Genomic DNA, 20,624 nt, shown 5'->3' on the forward strand with positions numbered 1-20,624 from the left:
GCGTGTTGCTACCCAGCAAGCTGTCCAACATTCATTGTGAAGTTCAGACACATTTCCTTCCTGGCCAGCTTTTAAGATTTTTCAGCCATTTTTGCCACGGTACTTCTTTTGTAGAATCGGACCAGCCTTCACTCCCAATGAGCCTTGGGCACCCATGACCTTATCGCTGGTTCACTGGTTCACCACTTTTGGCCCACCTTTTGGTAGGTATTAACCACCACATACCAAGATCTGCCATTTTGGAGATGTTCTGACCCGGTGGTCCAGCCATCCCAATGTGGTCCTTGTCCCAGTTGCCCAGATCCTTATGCTTGCCCATTTTCCCAGTTCAGGAAATGAGTGTCCACCTGCTGCCTGATGTATCAAGATCATCTGTGGTATTCACTTCATCCGTCGGTGGTTTGAATGTTGCAGCTCATTTGTGTATTTCCACGTAAAATGCAGAATGTGATATTAGTGACCGCATGGACATCCCCAAGTCTAGCAAGTCAAAGAAGTCACTTAGAGAACCGGACATAAAGTAAAACTAACCCTGGCCAACCGGCAGCCCTGTGAACTTGATACGTTTTATATTAATGAACAAGAAACCATTTCACATTTGTTTGCTCCCTGCATTTATACCTAATCATGTTGGGTGGAAATTCAAAATTACACGTCTGAAGACGCAAGATGAATTTTACCTTTAAAGACGTTGACGGCGTGTGCTGGTATATGAGGAGTAACACACATCTGGAGAAGTGACGCGCATGATTCATTTGGTGTTGTTGATTGGAAGATTTCCTATGCACATTGGCTGAAAGTGTGGCGTAGTGGTTAAGGCTTTAGACCTCAAATCCCACTGCTGACACCTGTGTGACCCTGAGCAAGTCACTGAGCTTGAAATGGGATAGGAAAGGAAACTGTCCGTGTCTCAGATGTTCTAAGTCGCCTTGGATAAAGATGTCTATCTAAATGTTAACGAGCTAACAGTCTCCCACTGTTTATTACATTTAAAGTCGATCTTCAGTGGTGTTTAAATTAGTTAAATAGGCTGAAATTCAATAGGACAAAGGGGACAACTGAAATAGGTAGGAAATGTCATTTGAAGGTTGCTGTTGGATTGTATCGTACATATAGTGTCTCACGATTGTATGGTGTGGGAAACAAGAAAAAATCAAATTAATAAAACTACACCCTCCTGGTGCAGAACGGGGCCTCACAGAGTGTTTAGAAAGGGCAAAAGGTCTGTCCTTACAATTGGATATCGATCGATGGTTTAGATGGGACGAGTGGCTGCACGCAAAGCAAGATGACGTGGAAGTCGACTTCATGTGAAATTAACATGGGGTCATTTTTAAAGCAGCATATCTCAGTGCCATTGTGCGTTGTGACAGGACCTTCCGCAGAAAGTAAGGAGAGAAGCGTGAGGACCACTGGGATGAAACCTGCAGTGATTTAGTGGATTCCACATGCTTGAGTAAGGTGAACAACTCGTACACCTTTAAAAGAGAGAAGTGTCTGTGGACCTGTTCATTCAGTTGCTATGCCTCTGACACACCACATATTAACACTGCTTTTGCAAATCCAATACCAAATGGCTTATAACAGAGATAAAGGCACTGCATTAGTCATTCCAACAGATGGTGCATCATGTATTAACACTGCTTTTACGAATGCCATACCAAATGGCTTATAACAGAGATAAAAGCACTGCATTAGTCATTCCAACAGATGGTGCATCATGTATTAACACTGCTTTTGCAAATCCAATACCAATTGGCTTATAGAAGAGACACTGCTTTTATGAATGCCATACCAAATGACTTATGACAGAGACATGTGCATTGCATTAGTCATTCCAACAGATGGTGCATCATGTATTAACACTGCTTTTACGAATGCCATACCAAATGGCTTATAACAGAGATAAAAGCACTGCATTAGTCATTCCAACAGATGGTGCATCATATATTAACACTGCTTTTATGAATGCCATACCAAATGGCTTATAACAGAGACATGTGCACTGCATTAGTCATTCCAACAGATGGTGCATCACATATTAACACTGCTTTTATGAATGCCATACCAAATGGCTTATAACAGAGACATGTGCACTGCATTGGTCATTCCAACAGATGGTGCATCACATATTAACACTGCTTTTATGAATGCCATACCAAATGGCTTATAACAGAGATAAAAGCACTGCATTTGTCATTCCAACAGATGTTGCATCACAAATATTATTACTGCTTTTGCCAAACCCATAACAAATGGCATATTACAGAGACATATGCATTGCATTTTCCATTCCAACAGATAGCATATCACACATTAACACTGCTTTTACAAATGGCATGCCAAATGTCTCATAACAGAGATATATGCTTTGCATTTGTCATTCCAATAGATGGCACATCACATACATTAACACTGCTTTTATGAATCCCATACCAAATGGCTTATAACAGAGACTTATACACTGAATGTGTCATTCCAACTGATAGAACATCACAAATATTTGTACTAATAAAATGCTGTCCTTCAGGCAGACAGTTCCCGAGGTGGCTGGCCTATGCCACCTAATATGGTGACTGACTTATTTTGGTGGAGGTCATTTACAACAGTTAAGGGACATGCTCTCCAGACACAGAAGGGGACCAGCCCCAGCCCCAGTTGTCGAACTCTAATGATACTGAGTGTGCGCCGTTACCCACTCAGCGCCGTTTCTGACAGTAAAGGGGTATGAGTGCAAAGGGGCGCCATTGTGCTTTTGAAGGGGCGTGCTTTCTGGTCACCGAAGGGGGTCTCCACAGTTTTTCCAAGTCTAAAAATGCCAACTATCCACTGTGTACAATGAGGGGCAACGTCCATCCATCCCGCCTGTGGCTTCAAATGAGTATCGACTAGCACTGCTGAAAACGTTCCCACAAACCGTGTTACCAGTGCAAACTACACCCAGCAAGATATTGCGTAATGGCCAGTGGAATAAAAGAATAAACAACAGCTTTTATTGTGCATTTGATTAGGAAACAGATGAGGAAACAGAAAGGGCAGAAGGCAAGAACATCTCCCAGACAGGGCGCCACTCCTTCACAGGGTGAACACACACATAAGCAAACAATCGGAAAGCCGATTCTGAAAAGGCAGCCTTCATTCATCTGTTATCAAAAGCCCACTTAATCCATTTCAGGGCCGGTCGAAGTTTATGTCAGTGGAGTTTTGTGTCAAACAGGAACTGACCCTGAACTGGGTGCCAGTCAATCGCTGAGCACACAAATGCCAGCTGATCCAACTGTTTCTGGAAGGAAAACCAGAACAGCCCTGTGGGGTTTGGGGCGTGGCTACAGATGGGAGGGGCTGAGCAATAGGCCGTCTAACCAATCAATTAGCCAATCAATAAACATGAAGCCTTAGCTAAATTTTGTTGCCCTCTTTAAATTCAAGTGCCCTTCCAAGATGACATCCCAGTAACGCCACTGGTAGACCAGTCATAATGGACTCGGTTAGAGTAAGCGCAGTGCTAATCCAAAGGCCCGCCGGTCTTTACATTTCATTTGGGAGGTTTGCCAGGTAGCGTCACCGGACTTTTTAAACACAAATGTCATCATTTCAGTCCCTGTCATGGATTCCCTGTGTTAATTCTGAGCAAGAAATCCGAGTACCTACCTTATAAAAACTGTTGAAGCACATCCACCCCGCCTTCAAAGTCGTGTTAAGGGAGGGGTCTTTTTTAATATAACAATTTTTTATTGTATCAGCATTAAAATAAATCATTGACAGAATCTATCGTTTAACATAGTATACAAAGATTCCTAGAAGTTTTCAGACACTTAATCCAGTACTTTGTAGAAGCCTCCTATTTCTAGCTTCGTGTCTTGGTGGGGTAAGTCTCTACAAGCTTGGCACACCTCCATGGATTTGGGTCAGTTAATTGCAGTCTCCTGTGGTGGGCTGGCACCCTGCCCAGGGTTTCTTTCCTGCCTTGCGCCCTGCGTTGACTGGGATTGGCTCCAGCAGACCCCCGTGACCCTGTACTTGGGGTATGGCAGGTTTGATAATGGATGGATGGATGGATATATTGGCGAATTCATTCTCTGATAAGGGGGGACATTTTTAACATCTGTTAGGTTTTTCTCTGTGTAAACGCCCCCCCCCCCCCCCCCCCTTTGGCTTATCAAAATAGATGTCTGAAAATAAACACCCTCAAAACAGACTTGGACAGAAAATTGAAAAGCTGACTCTGGTTGCTTGCTTTTTACTTTCTCGTATACAAAACATAGGGAAAGTATTGTAACCATCTGAAAATTCGATGTGGAGATTTTGATGAATCTCAAAATTTTAGAACTCCCTGAGTCCAAAAATACAATTTTTGGAATTATATCTGTGTGTCTGTCTGTGTGTGCGTGTGTGTGTAAACACGATAACTTGAGATCACTTTTGATCAACCAGATTTTGTATACAAGTATATTGGGCACAGAGTGTACATTTCTATTAACTTTTGGGCTATTTCCGTTAACCAGAAGTAGAACTTCACCTTTTATATTTTTTTAAAACTCGTTTCTCCTGATGCTTCGTTTTTCTTCTAAAATTCCCAAAGACGCGCGAGTTCCATTGATCGGCACTTCAAAGCTGCCCCGCGTGCGGTCTGAGTGGGCGTCCCGTCCGGGTTTAGCTCCTTCCTCAGCGCCCCTCACATGTATTAAGTGGCACTGAGAAAGTCACGTTGGATTATATTTCTTTATTTGTGTTTTTTTTATATTGTTTCCATAGAGCTCAACAATTTTAAGAATCTGTGTCAGGCGGTAATCCGATTTACGCTCAATGGACGGCTAATCTGCAGTCAGCAGGACCTGCACGCCGCGCACATTCGTTTATCCTGCACTGCTTATTCTTTAGGAGCACCGGGTACACTGGGAACTCACAGGCCTGACACTGGACCCAGTGACTTACAGAGAAATGTGACAAACTGAGCCGTGACGACCCCGAGTTATCTGCTCACTTATTTGCGCAGTTGAGTGCGGTGAAGCTGGTCTGGGGTCTCGGTGGAAAAAGCTTGTGACGTCTACAGTACTACGTGAAGAAGAGCTGAAAGGCACAATATGACAGATAGATAGATAGAAAGGCACTATATAATGATAGATAGATAGATAGATAGATAGATAGATAGATAGATAGATAGATAGATAGATAGATAGATAGATAGATAGATAGATATTAAATTTAGTATAGTCGGCAGGATCACAACCTTCCATAGATGGATAAATAGATAGACATTAAAGGAACTATAAAATAGATAGTTGGATCAATAGAAAGGCACTATATAATGATAGTTAGATAGATAGAAAGGCACTATATAATGATAGATAGATAGATAGATAGATATTAAATTTAGTATAGTCAGCAGGATCGCAACCTTCCATAGATAGATAAATAGATAGATATTAAAGGAACTATATAATAGATAGTTGGACAGATAGAAAGGCACTATATAATGATAGATAGATAGATAGAAAGGCACTATATAATGATAGATAGATAGATAGAAAGGCACTATATAATAGATAGATAGATAGAAAGTTACTATATAATTATAGATAGATAGATATTAATTTTAGTATAGTCGGCAGGATCGCAACCTTCCATAGATAGATAAATAGATAGATATTAAAGGAACTGTATAATAGATAGATAGATAGATAGATAGATAGATAGATAGATAGATAGATAGATAGATAGATAGATAGATAGATAGATAGATAGATAGAAAGGCACTATATAATGATGATTAGATAGATAGAAAGGCATTATATAATGATAGATAGAAAGGCACTATATAATGATAGATAGATAGATAGATAGATAGATAGATAGATAGATAGATAGATAGATAGATAGATAGATAGATAGATATTAAATTTAGTATAGTTGGCAGGATCGCAACCTTCCATAGATAGATATTAAAGGAACTATATAATAGATAGATAGATAGATATAAAAGGCACTATATAATGATAGATAGATATTAAATTTAGTATACTCGGCAGGATCACAACCTTCCATAGATAGATATTAAAGGAACTGTATAATAGATAGATAGATAGATAGATAGATAGATAGATAGATAGATAGATAGATAGATAGATAGATAGATAGATAGATAGATAGATAGATAGATAGATAGAAAAAACACCATATAGTAAATCAAGAGATTGATTGATAGATGTGCAGGGCACCATACAACAGGTAGACAGAGTTACAAAGTAATGAATAATAAATCAGAAAGGAGCTATATAATAATAATAATTCTTTGCATTTATATAGCGCTTTTCTCACCACTCAAAGCGCTCAGCAATTGCAGGTTCAGGGCCTTCCTTGCTCAAGTGCCCACCAGAGCAGAGTCCCTATTGGCATTTACGGGATTCGAACTGGCAACCTTCTGATTGCCAATGCAGATCTTATAGATAGACAGCTGAAAGGCACTATATAATAGGTAGATAGATAGATAGATGTAGATGCATTACATAAGAAATGCACATATAAAAGTTAAATGTGAAAGGAACTACCGTATATAACAGGTAGTTATATCGCTAAAAAGCACTATACAGATAGAGAGATCGTAAAGGCACTATAGAACTTGAAGACATTAAAAGATTTGAAAGGCACTATAAAATAGACAGGCAGATCAATAGAGCTGAATGGCAATAAATAATAGAGAGAGCTCAAAAGCTGTATAAATTATTAACAGAGCTGAAAGGCACTCTATAATAGATAAAGTGGAAAGGCACTATATATAAATGACAGAAAGATCTGAAAAGCCCTGTATAATAGATATCGACAAACAGACAGAGCTAAATAGCACAATATAAGTGATGAATAAATATGAAAGGCACTGTATAAATGATTGACAGATGGACCTGAAAGGCACTCTATAATAGATAGGGTTGAAAGGTAGTATATAATGGAAGATAAATAGTTTGATATGAAAGGCACTATATAAATGATAGAGTGACAGACCTGAATGGCATTATTTGATAGGTATAACGTAAAGGCACAACACATTTACCTGAGGCGTTTATCCAAGGCAGCTTACAACATTTATGATGCAGTTGGCTCCATTTTATTTTTTTTTTGGTTTTCCAATTGGAGCACAGGCAGGTCATGTGACTAGCGCAGGGTCACACAGTGGTGTCAGTAGGGGGATTTGAAACAACAACTTGAGGGTTTGAAGTCCAAAACTTGAAGCACTGCACCACACTGCCTGTCTGTACAATGGAGACGCACACAGATGTAAAGGTCACTAAATGACAGATGGAGGAGAGTAAACAGAGAGGAAAGGATTTCTCTACCTCTGTTATTTGGTGCGTTACATCTGTCTCTCTGTTTAGTTCCTTTTATATTTCTGTACAGTGGGTATCATTTAATCGTATTGTGCCTCTTGTACCCGTCGTTCTGACTGACATGTGTTGCCTGTCATATCTGTCTCTTTCTCTATTATGTAGTGCCTTACAGATCCTTTATATAGTGCCTTTCAGCCCTATCTGTGTAGTCTATTTCATGAACCATGGAAAGCATCCATAGTAGGGAGGCTTCGAAGGTGCCGGGAGGTTGGGGGGATAAGAGGGCTGAAGAAGAGTCGGCGACAGAGCCCCCTATTCCAGACCATCACGCACAGCGGTATTCGGTCAAATCAAAGCCTCCAATGAGTCCCAGTATCTCAGTATACACTCCAAGCGCCGCACTCCGTTGTTCTCTTTCTATTACATCTCAGTCAGCCAGAGAAGACATCGAGCTCCTCCGCTCCTCCACTCCTCCGCTCCTCCGCTCCTCCACTCCGCTGCGCCATTTCTGTGATTATTTATTTTTTTTGAAGCTCTTAAAGCTGGCTGTTGATTGGCGTTATGAACTTAATGCAAGTGGATGGCATTGCTGCCTTTTTCATCCATCCATCCATCATCCAACCTGCTATATCTTAACTACGGGGTCACGGGGGGTCTGCTGGAGCCAACCCCAGCCAACACAGGGTGCAAGGCAGGAAACAAACCCTGGGCAGGGCACCAGCCCACCGCAGGGCGCCATTTTAAAAAAACGCAAAGTTCTAATAATAATTAATACTAATAATAGTTAATAATAACAAATGTCCAAGCTCATCTGACACCACCGTCTCTCTTTCATTATCCATCCATGTCCAAACACATTGATGTCACGCAGAGTCACGTCGCGTCACAAGAAGAAGCGGAGTTTTCTTTCGAATACGCGACGCTGCGTATGCGATTTTATAACAACGAAACACACAACAATACACTTATTTGTGTTTGTGTTTCAGATTTTTTTTGGACTGGTGGTAGAAAGAAAGAAACAGCCCCCTAATAATCTGCCAATGCTACATAAAGCCCTTGTGACCCACACGTTTCTCAAAGAAATGGTGTAGATTGAAATGGGGGGCTGCAATACGGCTGAACACAACCCACCACCACACAAACAGACGCACTGCAAAACAAAAGCTCTAATCCAGCAAGGCAATGAAATGAATATCTCTAGACTGGCATGGAATTGGCGCTATTCGAGCCCTTGTGTGTGTTGCTTTCTGCATTTAAAGGTGCGCCATGGGCACCGACACAGTGCCATGCTGTGACAAACACTGATAGCAACTCAGATGGTCCTTTTTCTCTTGGGCTCAGAGAAATTCGAAATGTTGACTCATTGGATTTAAAAACTTGTGCCACTTGTGCCACTTTCCTTCTGGGATGAGTCCAGTTGGCGGTGATGTGTGGCTTCATCTTATAGTAAAGCCTCAACTTGCAGTGGTGTGGACTGACAAAGATCTACAGAAATGTCCCTGAGCTCACGTCTCCAGATCTGTTATAAACAGGTGACAGTTTGTAAGACAGTGACACATTTTCACGAGTGCCGTTTGACCTTACGCCCCGTGTCACACTAAGATCTGGTGGCGTTTCTTGAATCTTTTAGTTATATTGAGCCCAAAATGCCCGTGTTGAGCAGTTTGCAGTCATCAAGTCAACTATGAATTCTGCGTCATATCAAAGTGTGTTTGAGGAGAACATGAGGCCATCTGCCCCAAAGATGAAGATGAACTGGACATGGACATTTCAACATGATAATGAACCGAAACACGCTAGCAAATCCACCAGGGAATGGCTCAGAAAGAAGAAATGGAGGGTGATGGATTGGCCTGACTGGAATTCCATTGACATGATGAGATGGGAAAGAACATGCAAGAAAATCCACAAGCATCTTAGCAACGCAAAGGAGTTTTGCAAAATGCCACCAAGTTGGTAGGCAGTAATGCAAGATGCCTACAAGAAGTCATTTCTGCTAAAGCGGGCAATGCCAGCTTTCTCCCCAGCAGACCTTTACATTGATTGAAGAGGCTCACTATCCTTGTGTTTTTGTTCCAGTTAGGTCTCCTTTGGCTGCAGGCTCTGTTTGCCAATTCAAATACCCATTTCCATGGGGGTGCACTTACTTTTTCACACGACTGAACTCAAACATGGCCACTTCCTTTGTGTCACATCACACCTTCAACTTGTTGTGTTGTTATTAATCCTAAAGTACTTTTTGAATGTCCATTTTGGAATTAATGTACGGTATATCTTCAAAAAAAAAGACAACACAGAATGTCTGGTCTTGGGGCTGTTTGGGTTTGAGAACAAGTCCAGTAAACGTCCAGATCCCTGCTGTTTGCTTTTATTAGCATTTTTCCAGACCACCCCAAACTTTTTTGGAGTAACTCAGTGACAGCCTACAGTGTATTGTATTTGACTTGTCACTCTGTGTCTGTGTGTGTGTGTTTGTGTTTTCGCATTCTTATCCATGTGAGGATTTTGGACTCATTACATATCCATCAAGTGTGGACCGTGCATCGAAGTGGAAACAAGACAAAACCTTTAAATCATATTAAAAACATTGTTTAAAATCATGGCTGAGGTTTTTAAAACTTTAGTGTCAAAATAAGTTATTGTGTGTGTGTTTGTGTTTTCGAGTTCCTATCCATGTGAGGACTTTGGACTCATTACATACCCATCAAGTGTGGACCGTGCAGCGAAGTGGAAACAAGACAAAACCTTTAAATCATATTAAAAGCATTGTTAAAAATCTTGGTGAGGTTTTTAAAACTTTAGTGTCAAAATAAGTTATTGTGTGTGTGTTTGTGTTTTCGAGTTCCTATCCATGTGAGGACTTTGGACTCATTACATATCCATCAAGTGTGGACCGTGCATCGAAGTGGAAACAAGACAAAACCTTTAAATCATATTAAAAACATTGTTTAAAATCATGACTGAGGTTTTTAAAACTTTAGTGTCAAAATAAGTTATTGTGTGTGCGTTTGTGTTTTCGAGTTCCTATCCATGTGAGGACTTTGGACTCATTACATACCCATCAAGTGTGGACCGTGCAGCGAAGTGGAAACAAGACAAAACCTTTAAATCATATTAAAAGCATTGTTAAAAATCTTGGTGAGGTTTTTAAAACTTTAGTGTCAAAATAAGTTTGTGTGTGTGTGTGTGTGTGTGTGTGTGTTGCTGCTCATGCACAGATGCGCAGTCGAGTTAATTCCCGCTAATTCCGATGCCAGCAGTCCCTTCACTTATAATGTGCCCACTTAGCCGGTTGGCAGACCCCGACCCCCGCCTAACGGGCTTATTAGAGTTCAACCTCAAGTGCGCCGCCGACTCTCCACATTCTGCGGCTCCATTTAACCAGAAGGCGACGCAGCGCCAGCCATTCATTCATCTGCCTGACTTTGGTGCGCTCCATACACCCAGCAATCCACGAGTTCAGACCACGCGTGAGGCGGTTGGAGCAAAAAAGAAGGTCCGCATGGCGCCCCCCCGTCCCCCCCCCCCTCCCTCAACCCGCCTGCCTGCCTGCCTCTGTTCCCTCAGCTGTTCTTGAAATTTGATCCCCGCGGATAAAGTTAGGAAGCTTTCCATGACGTCACGGCAGCTCCCGTCGGCTGGGAGAACAATGCCCGCTGTATCCTGGGCTTTGGGAAAAACGAGGGAGACGAGAAAAGCTGAATGGAAGTGGAGTGACACCCGTCCCTGTCCGGCAGTCCCCCGCATGCAGGCCTAGCCAAGCACTGGGAAAACATCTGCTTGAAATGTGACCCCCTGAAAAGAAATAAATATATAAAAATCAAAAAAGAGGAGAAACAGCACAAGATCGTAACTGGAAAATAATAAGAGAGAAAAAAAGAAAGAAACAAAAGGAAAGAAAAAGAAGAGAACTCCTCCTCATCTCATTATTCCTCTCCTTCGGCTTTCACAGTCCGTCTGTAGTAGCAAGTCAGGGTTAGCCAAGTGCGTCCACTCAATGGAAACGCAAACTCTTTACTTTATTTACTGTTGCACCTTCCACCAGCCGCTCCTTTCTGAGGTGCTTTAAATACGAAAAGACACGCTGGACGTCAGTTATATAGTAAACATCCATCCATTATCCAACCCGCTGAATCTGAACACGGGGGTCTGCTGAAGCCAATCACTGCCAACACGGGGCACAAGGCAGGAACCAATCCCAGGCAGGGTGCCAACCCACCGCAGGACACACACAAACACACCAAGAACACACTAGGGCCAATTTAGAATCGCCAATCCACCTAACCTGCATGTCTTTGGACTGTGGGAGGAAACCCACGCAGACACAGGGAGAACATGCAAACTCCACGCAGGGAGGACCTGGGAAGTGAACTGCGCCACCCTATAGTAAACATAAAGACTTAATTTTTCCAACATCTTTTGCCACACTCACAATTGAAAGACATGTTTGACTTCAGTTATATAGCGCCTTTCATAGCAAAGTTAAGCTATTTCTTTAAATTATATAACGCCCTTCTTAGTAAGCACAAGCTGTTTTTTAAAGTTTAAGTTATATAGTGCCTTTCTTAGTAAACGTAAGTTGTTTCTTTAAATGATGTAGCGTCCAAACACAAGCTGTTTCTTTAATGTTGTTATATAGCGCCTTTCTCAGTCAACACAAGCTGTTTTTTGAATTTTAGGTTTTATAGCGCCTTTCATAGTAAACATAAAGGCTTATTTTATTCTGGCATTTTTGCTTCACTCACAAGGTGCTCAAAACCGAAGGCAAGACATATTTGACTTGGAGTTTGCATGTTCTCCTCGTTTCCAAAGACATGCAGGTTAAGTAAACTGGTGGCCCAAGTGTGTGTGTGTGCGATGGACTGGCCTCCTGTCCAGGGTTTGTTCCTGCCTTGTGCCTTATGCGAACTCCAGCAGACCCCCCACGGCCCTGTCTGTGGGTTGCAAAGTTACTGACTAACATATTTGACTTAAGTTATTTAGCTCCTTTCACTGTTAGAATGTCACGTCAGGTCTGATCTTATATAGCGTGTGACAGTAGGGGGCGCTGTCGCACCTCCAAACCCGCAGACGATACGCCAAAACACCAGATAAAAAGTCCCAATGATGAATTTATTGTTATAATAACGTGCACAAAGCACCTCCACCTCCACTATACATAATAATAATCAATAATACAAGAAACACCAATACAATCCTCCTCTCCACCCACCCAGCAGCTCTGTCACACTCCCTCCCAACTCCGGCTCCCTCTGCTGGGGTTTCCCACAGTCCTTTTATATTCCTTGACCCGGAAGTGCTTCTGTCCCTCAGTCCATGTGATTTCATAGCACTTCTGGGTCAGATGGAAAACTCTCCTCTTTCTTCAGCCCGGAAGTACTTCATTCCTTCCGTCTCCGTGATTAGGGAGTACTCCTGGGCTATAATCAAAACCATTGTGCCTCCCTGCAGCGTCCCCTGGTGGCCCCCATGGTATCCAGCAGGGCTGTGCAGTAAAACTCCATTGTCCATGATGCCCTGCTGGAATTTGGGGCACCTCCATGTTGCAGGGAGGACTCCATCTAGCGGCGTGGGGGTATTGGCCGGGATAAACTGCCAGCCATATATCACAAGCGCCTTTTATAATATTCACAAGGTACTGGGATATTGCAAAAAAAAAAAAAGTGTACATTAACTGCAAAAAATAAAAAGCTGAACATTGGATTCAGGGGTCTCAAAAACGTCCAAAAAAGTGATCTTTAAATGCCATTTCTAAAAGTTCAAATTGAGAGTTTGACAGTCTGAGACGCTCTCTCAATGTTGGCTTCAGCCCTGTTTGCTGTTTGTCTGCGGTTTTTGTCACCTCATCTTTTCAATAAAACGAGTTGGTGACACCAGTCCGTCCCCCCCCAAATCCCACTAAACCCCATAGTTGTTGATCCAGTAAGCATGCATTGGTCTGATGTCATCCTGATCCATGATGCCCCCCACATCCCAGCTGTGACCTGACATCGTCTGCTACTGGAATTCTAAACTCTTGTTTGCACGTCGTCAGTGAATCCTTACGTCACTGCCCGTCACTGCCCTCTTGTCCCAATGTCCTTCCATCACCTCATCTGACGATGGTGCCGGTGTGATAATGCGGTTCTCGATGTCCCCAAATCCTTGACTTTGCTTTCCATATTTTAAGAGAAACGCAAACATGAGAGATGGTCGCTCTATCGCTAGCATAAGTCTCATATAATGAGGAGAAAAACAAATGACAACCATACAGGTCCTAGCAAATAAAAATCTTTTAATGAAAAAGTCACAGCTCATTTGCAGATTCTACAATGAAGGGCGACTTCCGCCACCGTTTTTATATCCCGTCTGGGGTGGAAGGGGCAGGACTTGCAGTTCGAGGGCAGCAGATGTGACGTCAGTTACGCTTGTGGCGGGTCTGTTACTGATGAATGGCGCCCTCTCATGCTCAGGAGGGATGCTGCCCATGTTATCGTAGCTTTGTAATTGCCCCCTACTGGTGTGTCTTTGACAATACACTCAATACATTGTGATGCTGGAATTCTAATTATACGAAAAACAAAAAGGCTGCCCACCGTCCTCAGACTATCCATCCATCCATTATCCAGCCTGCTATATCCTAGGTAAGTAGGGTAGGAAACAAACTCCGGGCAGGGCGCCAGCCCACCGCAGGGCACACACCAAGCACACACTAGAGACAATTTAGAATCGCCAATGCAGCTAACCTGCATGTCTTTGGACTGTGGGAGGAAACCCACACAGACACGGGGAGAACATGCAAACTCCATGCAGGGAGGACCCGGGAAGAGAACCCAGGTCTCCTAACTGCGAGGCAGCAGCGCTACCCACTGCGCCACCATGCCGCCCCCTCAGACTACCATTTTCTTATTTTTCGTGCTTAATTTTAGCAATCACTTTTGACATCTGTCTGTATAAAAAAAAAAAGTTAATCTGTGTGTGTGTGTGTGTGTGTTCGGTGCCTTGGAGCAATCTGATTGGTCAGTTTGGCTTTGAACTGATTGGTCAGTTTGGCTTTGATCTGATTGGTCAGTTTGGCTTTGATCTGATTGGTCGGTTTTGCTGTAGTTGATCAGTCAAACACAATCGAGTCAGGAAGTGCCAGGCAAGAGAGATTGGCAGACATGAGGACACTGAGGAAAAGAGTAGGAGGAACGCTGAGAGTCGCCTTCAAACACGGGAGGTACTCACCAGGTTATGAATGACGTTCTCACAGCGGGTAATGGGGGCCCATCTGCCATTGGTGGTGGTCAAAAAGCAGACGGGAGTCGAGCAGGGCACCTCGCAATGATGGAGTCTGAGAAGCAGGCGTTATGGGAACGCAATCGAGATGGGGGGGACACACCGGGGAAGACTGGCTGGGACACTCGAGGATACTTAGGAAAGGAGAAGGATGAACCCTGAGGGTACGCGTAAGGCAAGAGATAGCTAATATTTTTAAACTCATTGCCTTACCTGTCATTGACAAGCAGCAGAGTTTCTCCACATACTGTATATACGCTCTCCGGCCACTTTATTAGGTACACCTTGCTAGCACCAGGGCCAGACCCCCTTTTTCCATCAGAACTGCCAGAATTCTTCATGGCGTAGATTCAACAAGGTGCTGCAAACATTGTGATTTCGGTCCACGTTGACAGTGGCTGCTGGTTTGTTGCCTGCACATCCATGATGTGAATCTCCCGTTCCAGCACATTCTAAAAGTGTTTGATTGGATTGAATTCTGGTGACTGTGGAGGCCATTTGAGTCCAGTGAACTCATCATCATGTTCAAGAAACCAGTTGGAGATGATCTGAGCTTTGTGACAGAAGATAGCGGTCATAAAGGGATGGACATGGTCAGCAACAATACTCGGGTAGGCTGTGGCACTTAAACAATGCTCAGCTGGTACTAAGGGGCCCAAAGTGTGCCAAGTAAAGATCACAGACACCATCACACCACCACAATCAGTCTGAACTGTTGATACAAGGCCGGACGGATCCCATGATGTCATGTTGTTAACCCCACCATCCAAATATCGCAACAAAAATCGAAACTCAATAGTGCAGGTGACATTCTTCCAATCTTCTGTTGTCCACTTTTGGTGTACTTGTAGCCTCAGTTGCCTGTTCTTAGCTGACAGGAGCGACACCCAGGGTGGTCTCCTGCTGTTGTAACCCCCCGACCTGCTTCAAGGTTCGACGTGTTGTGTGCTCAGAGCTGCTCTTCTGCACACCTCGCTTGTACTTTATTTGAGTTCCTGTGGCCTTTCTATCAGCTCAAGCCATTCTGGCCATTCACCTCTGACCCTTGACATCGATGACTGCCGCTCACTGAATATTTTCCCCCTTTTCGGACCACTCTCTGTAAACCCTAGAGATGTTTGTGAGTGAAAATCCCAGTAGATTATCAGCTTCTGAAATACCGTCTGGTGCCAGCAGCCATGACACATTCAAAGTCACTTCAGTCCCCAATTCTGATGCTCAGTTTGAACCTCAGCAGGCCGTCTTGACAACGTCTGCATTGAGTTACTGCCCTGTGATTGGCTGATTAGAGATTTGTGTTAACCAGCAGTTGAAGAGGTGTACCTAATAAAGTGGCCGGTGAGTGTGTGTGTGTAAAATGCTAAGGGTTGTCTTTGTCTGTCATGTAATTACTTGTGAACCACTGAACCTCCGTCCTAATGACGTAATAGGAACTGGTGAAGCAAAAAAGTTGGGTAGCAGCAACCTCGGCCAAGTTATTGAGGTTCGTGTCTTTCTTACGGTGAACTGCTTGAGAGCATGATGGCAGAAAGGAAAAGGCCAACAGCAACATCTGCTGAGCATCACGTCCAAGGAAACGGACCACACGCCCAACAAACACCGAGAAATGAATGGAGCAAAAAAGAACTCCAGCAGTGACATCTGCTGGACGTGACGTCCAGGGAAACGGAGCACACGGCCAACAAACACAGAGAAATGCCAGTGTACGGTGACCCACAGTGCTGCATATTGCGATGGAGTGAAAAAGAACTCCAGCAGCGCCATCTGCTGAGCGCCACATGCAGGGAACCCGAACACACACCTAACAAACACCGAGAAATGAATGGAGCTAAAAAGAACTCTAGCAGCGACATCTGCTGAGCGTCAAGCCAAACACAGGGGGCACCTGAGTGACAAAGAACGACGAGAGTTAAGCCTGAAAATGGGGCTATTGAGCAGCTGGCTGATATCATGGCTCATCAACATGCCAGACATACGTCATGATACAGAATGCAACGATGACACAGGAATGTATGCCGACAAACGAGGTGATTGTCAAATATTCATATACATAACTTCTCCACATTTGCAGACATTGCTTTTACACCCTTACATCAAGGTCTGCTTGAGGAGCACTTCATTGTAAAGTTAGACAGATGATGTGCTCGCTATGGGGTGGTAATTCTTCATACTAAGAAGGAAAAAGAATATGTGGAGAAAATGGAAGTGTCTGTCTGCAGTCTGTAGGGGGCGTCTCACAAGGCCCAAAGCCCTTGACACAACTTTACAAAGAGTTCCAGTGCAAACAAATAGTTTTACTTCACAGGTACCTTTCACAGGTCTCTTCCCTTCAACAGTCCACAACTATAACGCCGTTCTCTTCATCCTCCTCCACTCCTCCTACTCCTCTTCTGACTCGGACTCCCTGAGTGGAGAGATGGCCCTTTATTTGACGAGTACGTCTGGTAGAGTACTTACTGTGTCAAGGAGTCAGGTGGGAGCTCTGGGAAGTAGAGTCAGCCCTTCCCTGAAGCTCCACCCTCCTTCAACTCCCAGCATGCCCTGCAGGCACATGAATGCGTATACTGGCCCAGTTATGCTGCCACCTAGTGTTTTTGGGGGAGTCTGTCTCCTACTGTCCATCCAGTACATTGGTCTCCCTGCCAGGTAAGGGTACAGGGGTTTGTCCTGCCCTAGGATGTCAATCTACCCCTGCATAATATACATACATGTATATTGTGAGTGCCCAAGGGAATGACCACCTCGACAAAATTAAATGTTTTGGTGCACCAACCTGGTCGTTGCCTTTTAATTAAAAGAAAATCAAAATGGCATCAAAAATAGAACGAACCAAAACTCTGGTTAGCATGGGGCTGACTAATTCTTCTTCTTCATTTTCTGGGTTTTAATGGTGGTTGGCAGACCAATGTAAGTGGTGCGTTACTGTCACCTGATACGCTGCCTAGAGGGGCGGAGTCAGTTGCCCTTACTGGGCGGTCCTCTGGAGGATAAAGAAATCAGCATAGTTGGCGGCAGTGCCCCCTGTTGGTTTGGGATGGAACTACATACCTGGGAGAAACCTGAAGGGTGACCCTCTGACACACATGCGTGACTATATATATATATATATATATATATATATATATATATATATATATATATATATATTTGCAGTGTATATATACATCCATCCATCCATTTTCCAACCCACTGAATCCGAACACAGGGTCACGGGGGTCTGCTGGAGCCAATCCCAGCCAACACAGGGCACAAGGCAGGAACCAATCCCAGGCAGGGTGCCAACCCACCGCAGTGTATATATACAGTATATGTATATTTGCAGTACATATTTTTATATATATATATATATATATATATATATATATATAGTGACACACGGGGAAATGGGAGGCAGTTAAGGGGCCTGAATAATGGCAATTCCATGCCAGTCCAGGAGGTGGCAAGGTGCACTGACTGTTTCTCTCAATCCTCTGTAGACCATTCGTCACTTTTGGTTTCGGTGCCCATGAAGACATCATTTCCGGTCACGATAACGTCATTTAAAGCCACCATCTTTATGCACTCAAATCAGTTCTGTTTTGGACTTGAACCTGAATACTGCTCATCCAAAAAAACCCATTTTGCCACCAGGGCATAATATACAGGTGGCTGTCTCAAACCTTGATGTTTCCTGTCTATTCAGATGACAATATATGTGTGTATGTATATATGTATATATATATTGTGATAAACCCAGAGCGCCAGTGAGCCCCAAACCCCAAAACAATCACCAAAACACAGTCCTTTATCAAAAATAAATGAAGTATCACCAATACACACAAAACACTGCTCTTTTTCTCTCCACAATATGTTCTCTCACCACCACACTGCCCTCCTCCAGTCAAGAGTTGCCTCTCTACCACCCAGTGCTGATTCGCCTGAGTAAGGGAGTGCGGTCCGTTTTATTACAGACCCGGGAGTACTTCCGGTGCCAGGGCGACTGCCCGATGGAAGTATTTTCAGGTCACACGGAAGTCCGTTATTTGAGCAGGGAGCTTGTTTCCCTGAAATGCCCTCTTGCGACACCCCGTGACCTCAGCAGGGCTGCCCTGCCAGACTACATTTCCCAGCATGCCTTGCTGGCTTCCCACTGGGTGGGGATATCTGGGACTGCTGCCATCTAGCGTGCTGGGGGGAATAACAGTTCTCTAGCGATCTCTCTACTTCTATAGGGGCTGTCCGTCCATTTCTTCCCTCCGGGTCTGCTTCCTTTCCTGGCTGGGATGTCCGTCCAGCCCGTGTGGCATCTACAATATATATATATATATGCACAGTATATATTTATATATATTCATAGGTCTGAATCACAATCTGATTATTAGGATGGTTACCTACCAGGTTGGTTGGCCAATCGGCAATCATCTGCCACGTCCTCTCAGTTATGAGAAGCAGATCATAATACTCCAATCTTCACCCAGCCATGGCGTAACATCTGAGGCTTTGCTTCGGGCACTGATGGCCAAGGTTCAGTCCCCAGAAAGGGAAGTAAGGGTGCGTACACCTGACGAGCCCCATTTAGGGCGATATACAGTACATGTTGTGTACTCTTTGTATTATTTGGCAGGTCCTGTATCACACACACACACACACACACACATATATATATATATAATAGACAGAGAGAGCTTGAGCTCCATGCCAGTTCCTAGTGTGACTTCCTTTTTTTCTTTCTTTCTTTCCCAGTCGGGTCGGGACTATTCACCTGCCTCCACCTCCGAGAATGGAGCCCGAAAGAAAAAGAAGGACCGGGACATGGATGAGCTCAAGAAAGAAGTGTCGCTGGTAAGTGGTCTCTCTGTGGTGGGCATCTTTGTCAGCAAAGGTCGCCCTGCCAGTTGATCTAAAACACAGATGGCCTGACAGAAAATCTGCCGATCAGACTTGCGTGAATTCTTCTAACGCCACCAATGGATTCTCCATGTGTTTTCAAGTGATATTTTTAGTCGGCCATCCAGTTTTTTGGCTGCCTTTCACCTTGAGCTCTTTGTCACCCTCCACAGGAAGAACACAAGATGTCACTGGACGAGTTGAGCAAGAAGTACAACGTGGACCTGTCGCGGGTGAGCTTCAGTTTTTAGATATCTCAGATCATCACCTTCCCATGATGCAGTAGGGCCCAAGAATAGAAGGCATGTGTGCAGGGTGAATGGAGATGAATGGTCACTAAACGTGGAGGCCGATGACTGAAGAGATGGCACCAAGCCCACGGTGTCCTCTCCAAAGTCAAGAGTGTCCAACAACAAGGAGCAAGAACTTTCCAAGGTGTGGAGCTGATTGCTCTTTTCCTCCTCTTTTGTCTACTCAGGGCCTGTCGAATGCCAGGGCAGCGGAGATTCTGGCCCGGGACGGCCTCAACGCGCTCACTCCTCCTCCAACTACCCCAGAGTGGGTCAAGTTCTGCAGGCAGCTCTTTGGAGGATTTTCCATTTTGCTCTGGATCGGTGCCATCCTGTGCTTTCTCGCATACAGTATTCAGGCTGCGACAGAAGATGAGCCTGTCAATGACAACGTAAGGCACCATCCGGGTCGATTTGGGGCACTTTAAAGGTATGGGGTGGTCTCGATTGTTTGTGCTTCCATAAAAGGACTTGCCTTCCTTCAAGTGGATATGGCATCAAGTCGATCAAGTCACCAACTCGGCTCGTCATCTTCACCTCACCATTGTGATGAGACTTTTAGAAATGGTGGCTATCTGTGATGCCAATGACGGTTTGATCTCGAGATTCGAGTTCCATAAGCACATAAAATGATTTGAGCAGAACCACCTCACAGGCAATAACGTGTAGCATCACATGAGAAACTTCTCTTTTGCCATATAACAAAAAAGGCATGTCACTCTGAGCAATTTCAATATTTTTTATTTTTATTTTTTGCCATTTGCATAAGTTGAGTTTCCACGGTACGTGGATTTGACCTTCCGCTGCCAATTCAGCACATTTAATGACAGCCCATCGTGACAAAGTGAGAACACGTCCTCAGAAAGGTTTGCAAATTTTTAAAAGA

The 20,624-nt window shown here is 43.8% G+C and overlaps 1 protein-coding gene across 1 annotated transcript in view; it reads left to right on the plus strand.

The window, feature by feature from the left end:
* The window catches only part of atp1a2a (ATPase Na+/K+ transporting subunit alpha 2a), a 119,686-nt gene that overhangs the window by 13,812 nt on the left and 85,250 nt on the right, over positions 1–20,624 (plus strand). Inside the window, exons 2-4 of the mRNA XM_051923604.1 lie at positions 19,305–19,403; positions 19,622–19,681; positions 19,927–20,130. Of these exons, the coding sequence (XP_051779564.1) occupies positions 19,305–19,403; positions 19,622–19,681; positions 19,927–20,130 (363 nt within the window). The remainder of the gene's footprint in view (positions 1–19,304; positions 19,404–19,621; positions 19,682–19,926; positions 20,131–20,624) is intronic.

This window comes from Erpetoichthys calabaricus, chromosome 2, assembly GCF_900747795.2.
Source record: "Erpetoichthys calabaricus chromosome 2, fErpCal1.3, whole genome shotgun sequence".
NCBI lineage: Eukaryota > Metazoa > Chordata > Cladistia > Polypteriformes > Polypteridae > Erpetoichthys > Erpetoichthys calabaricus.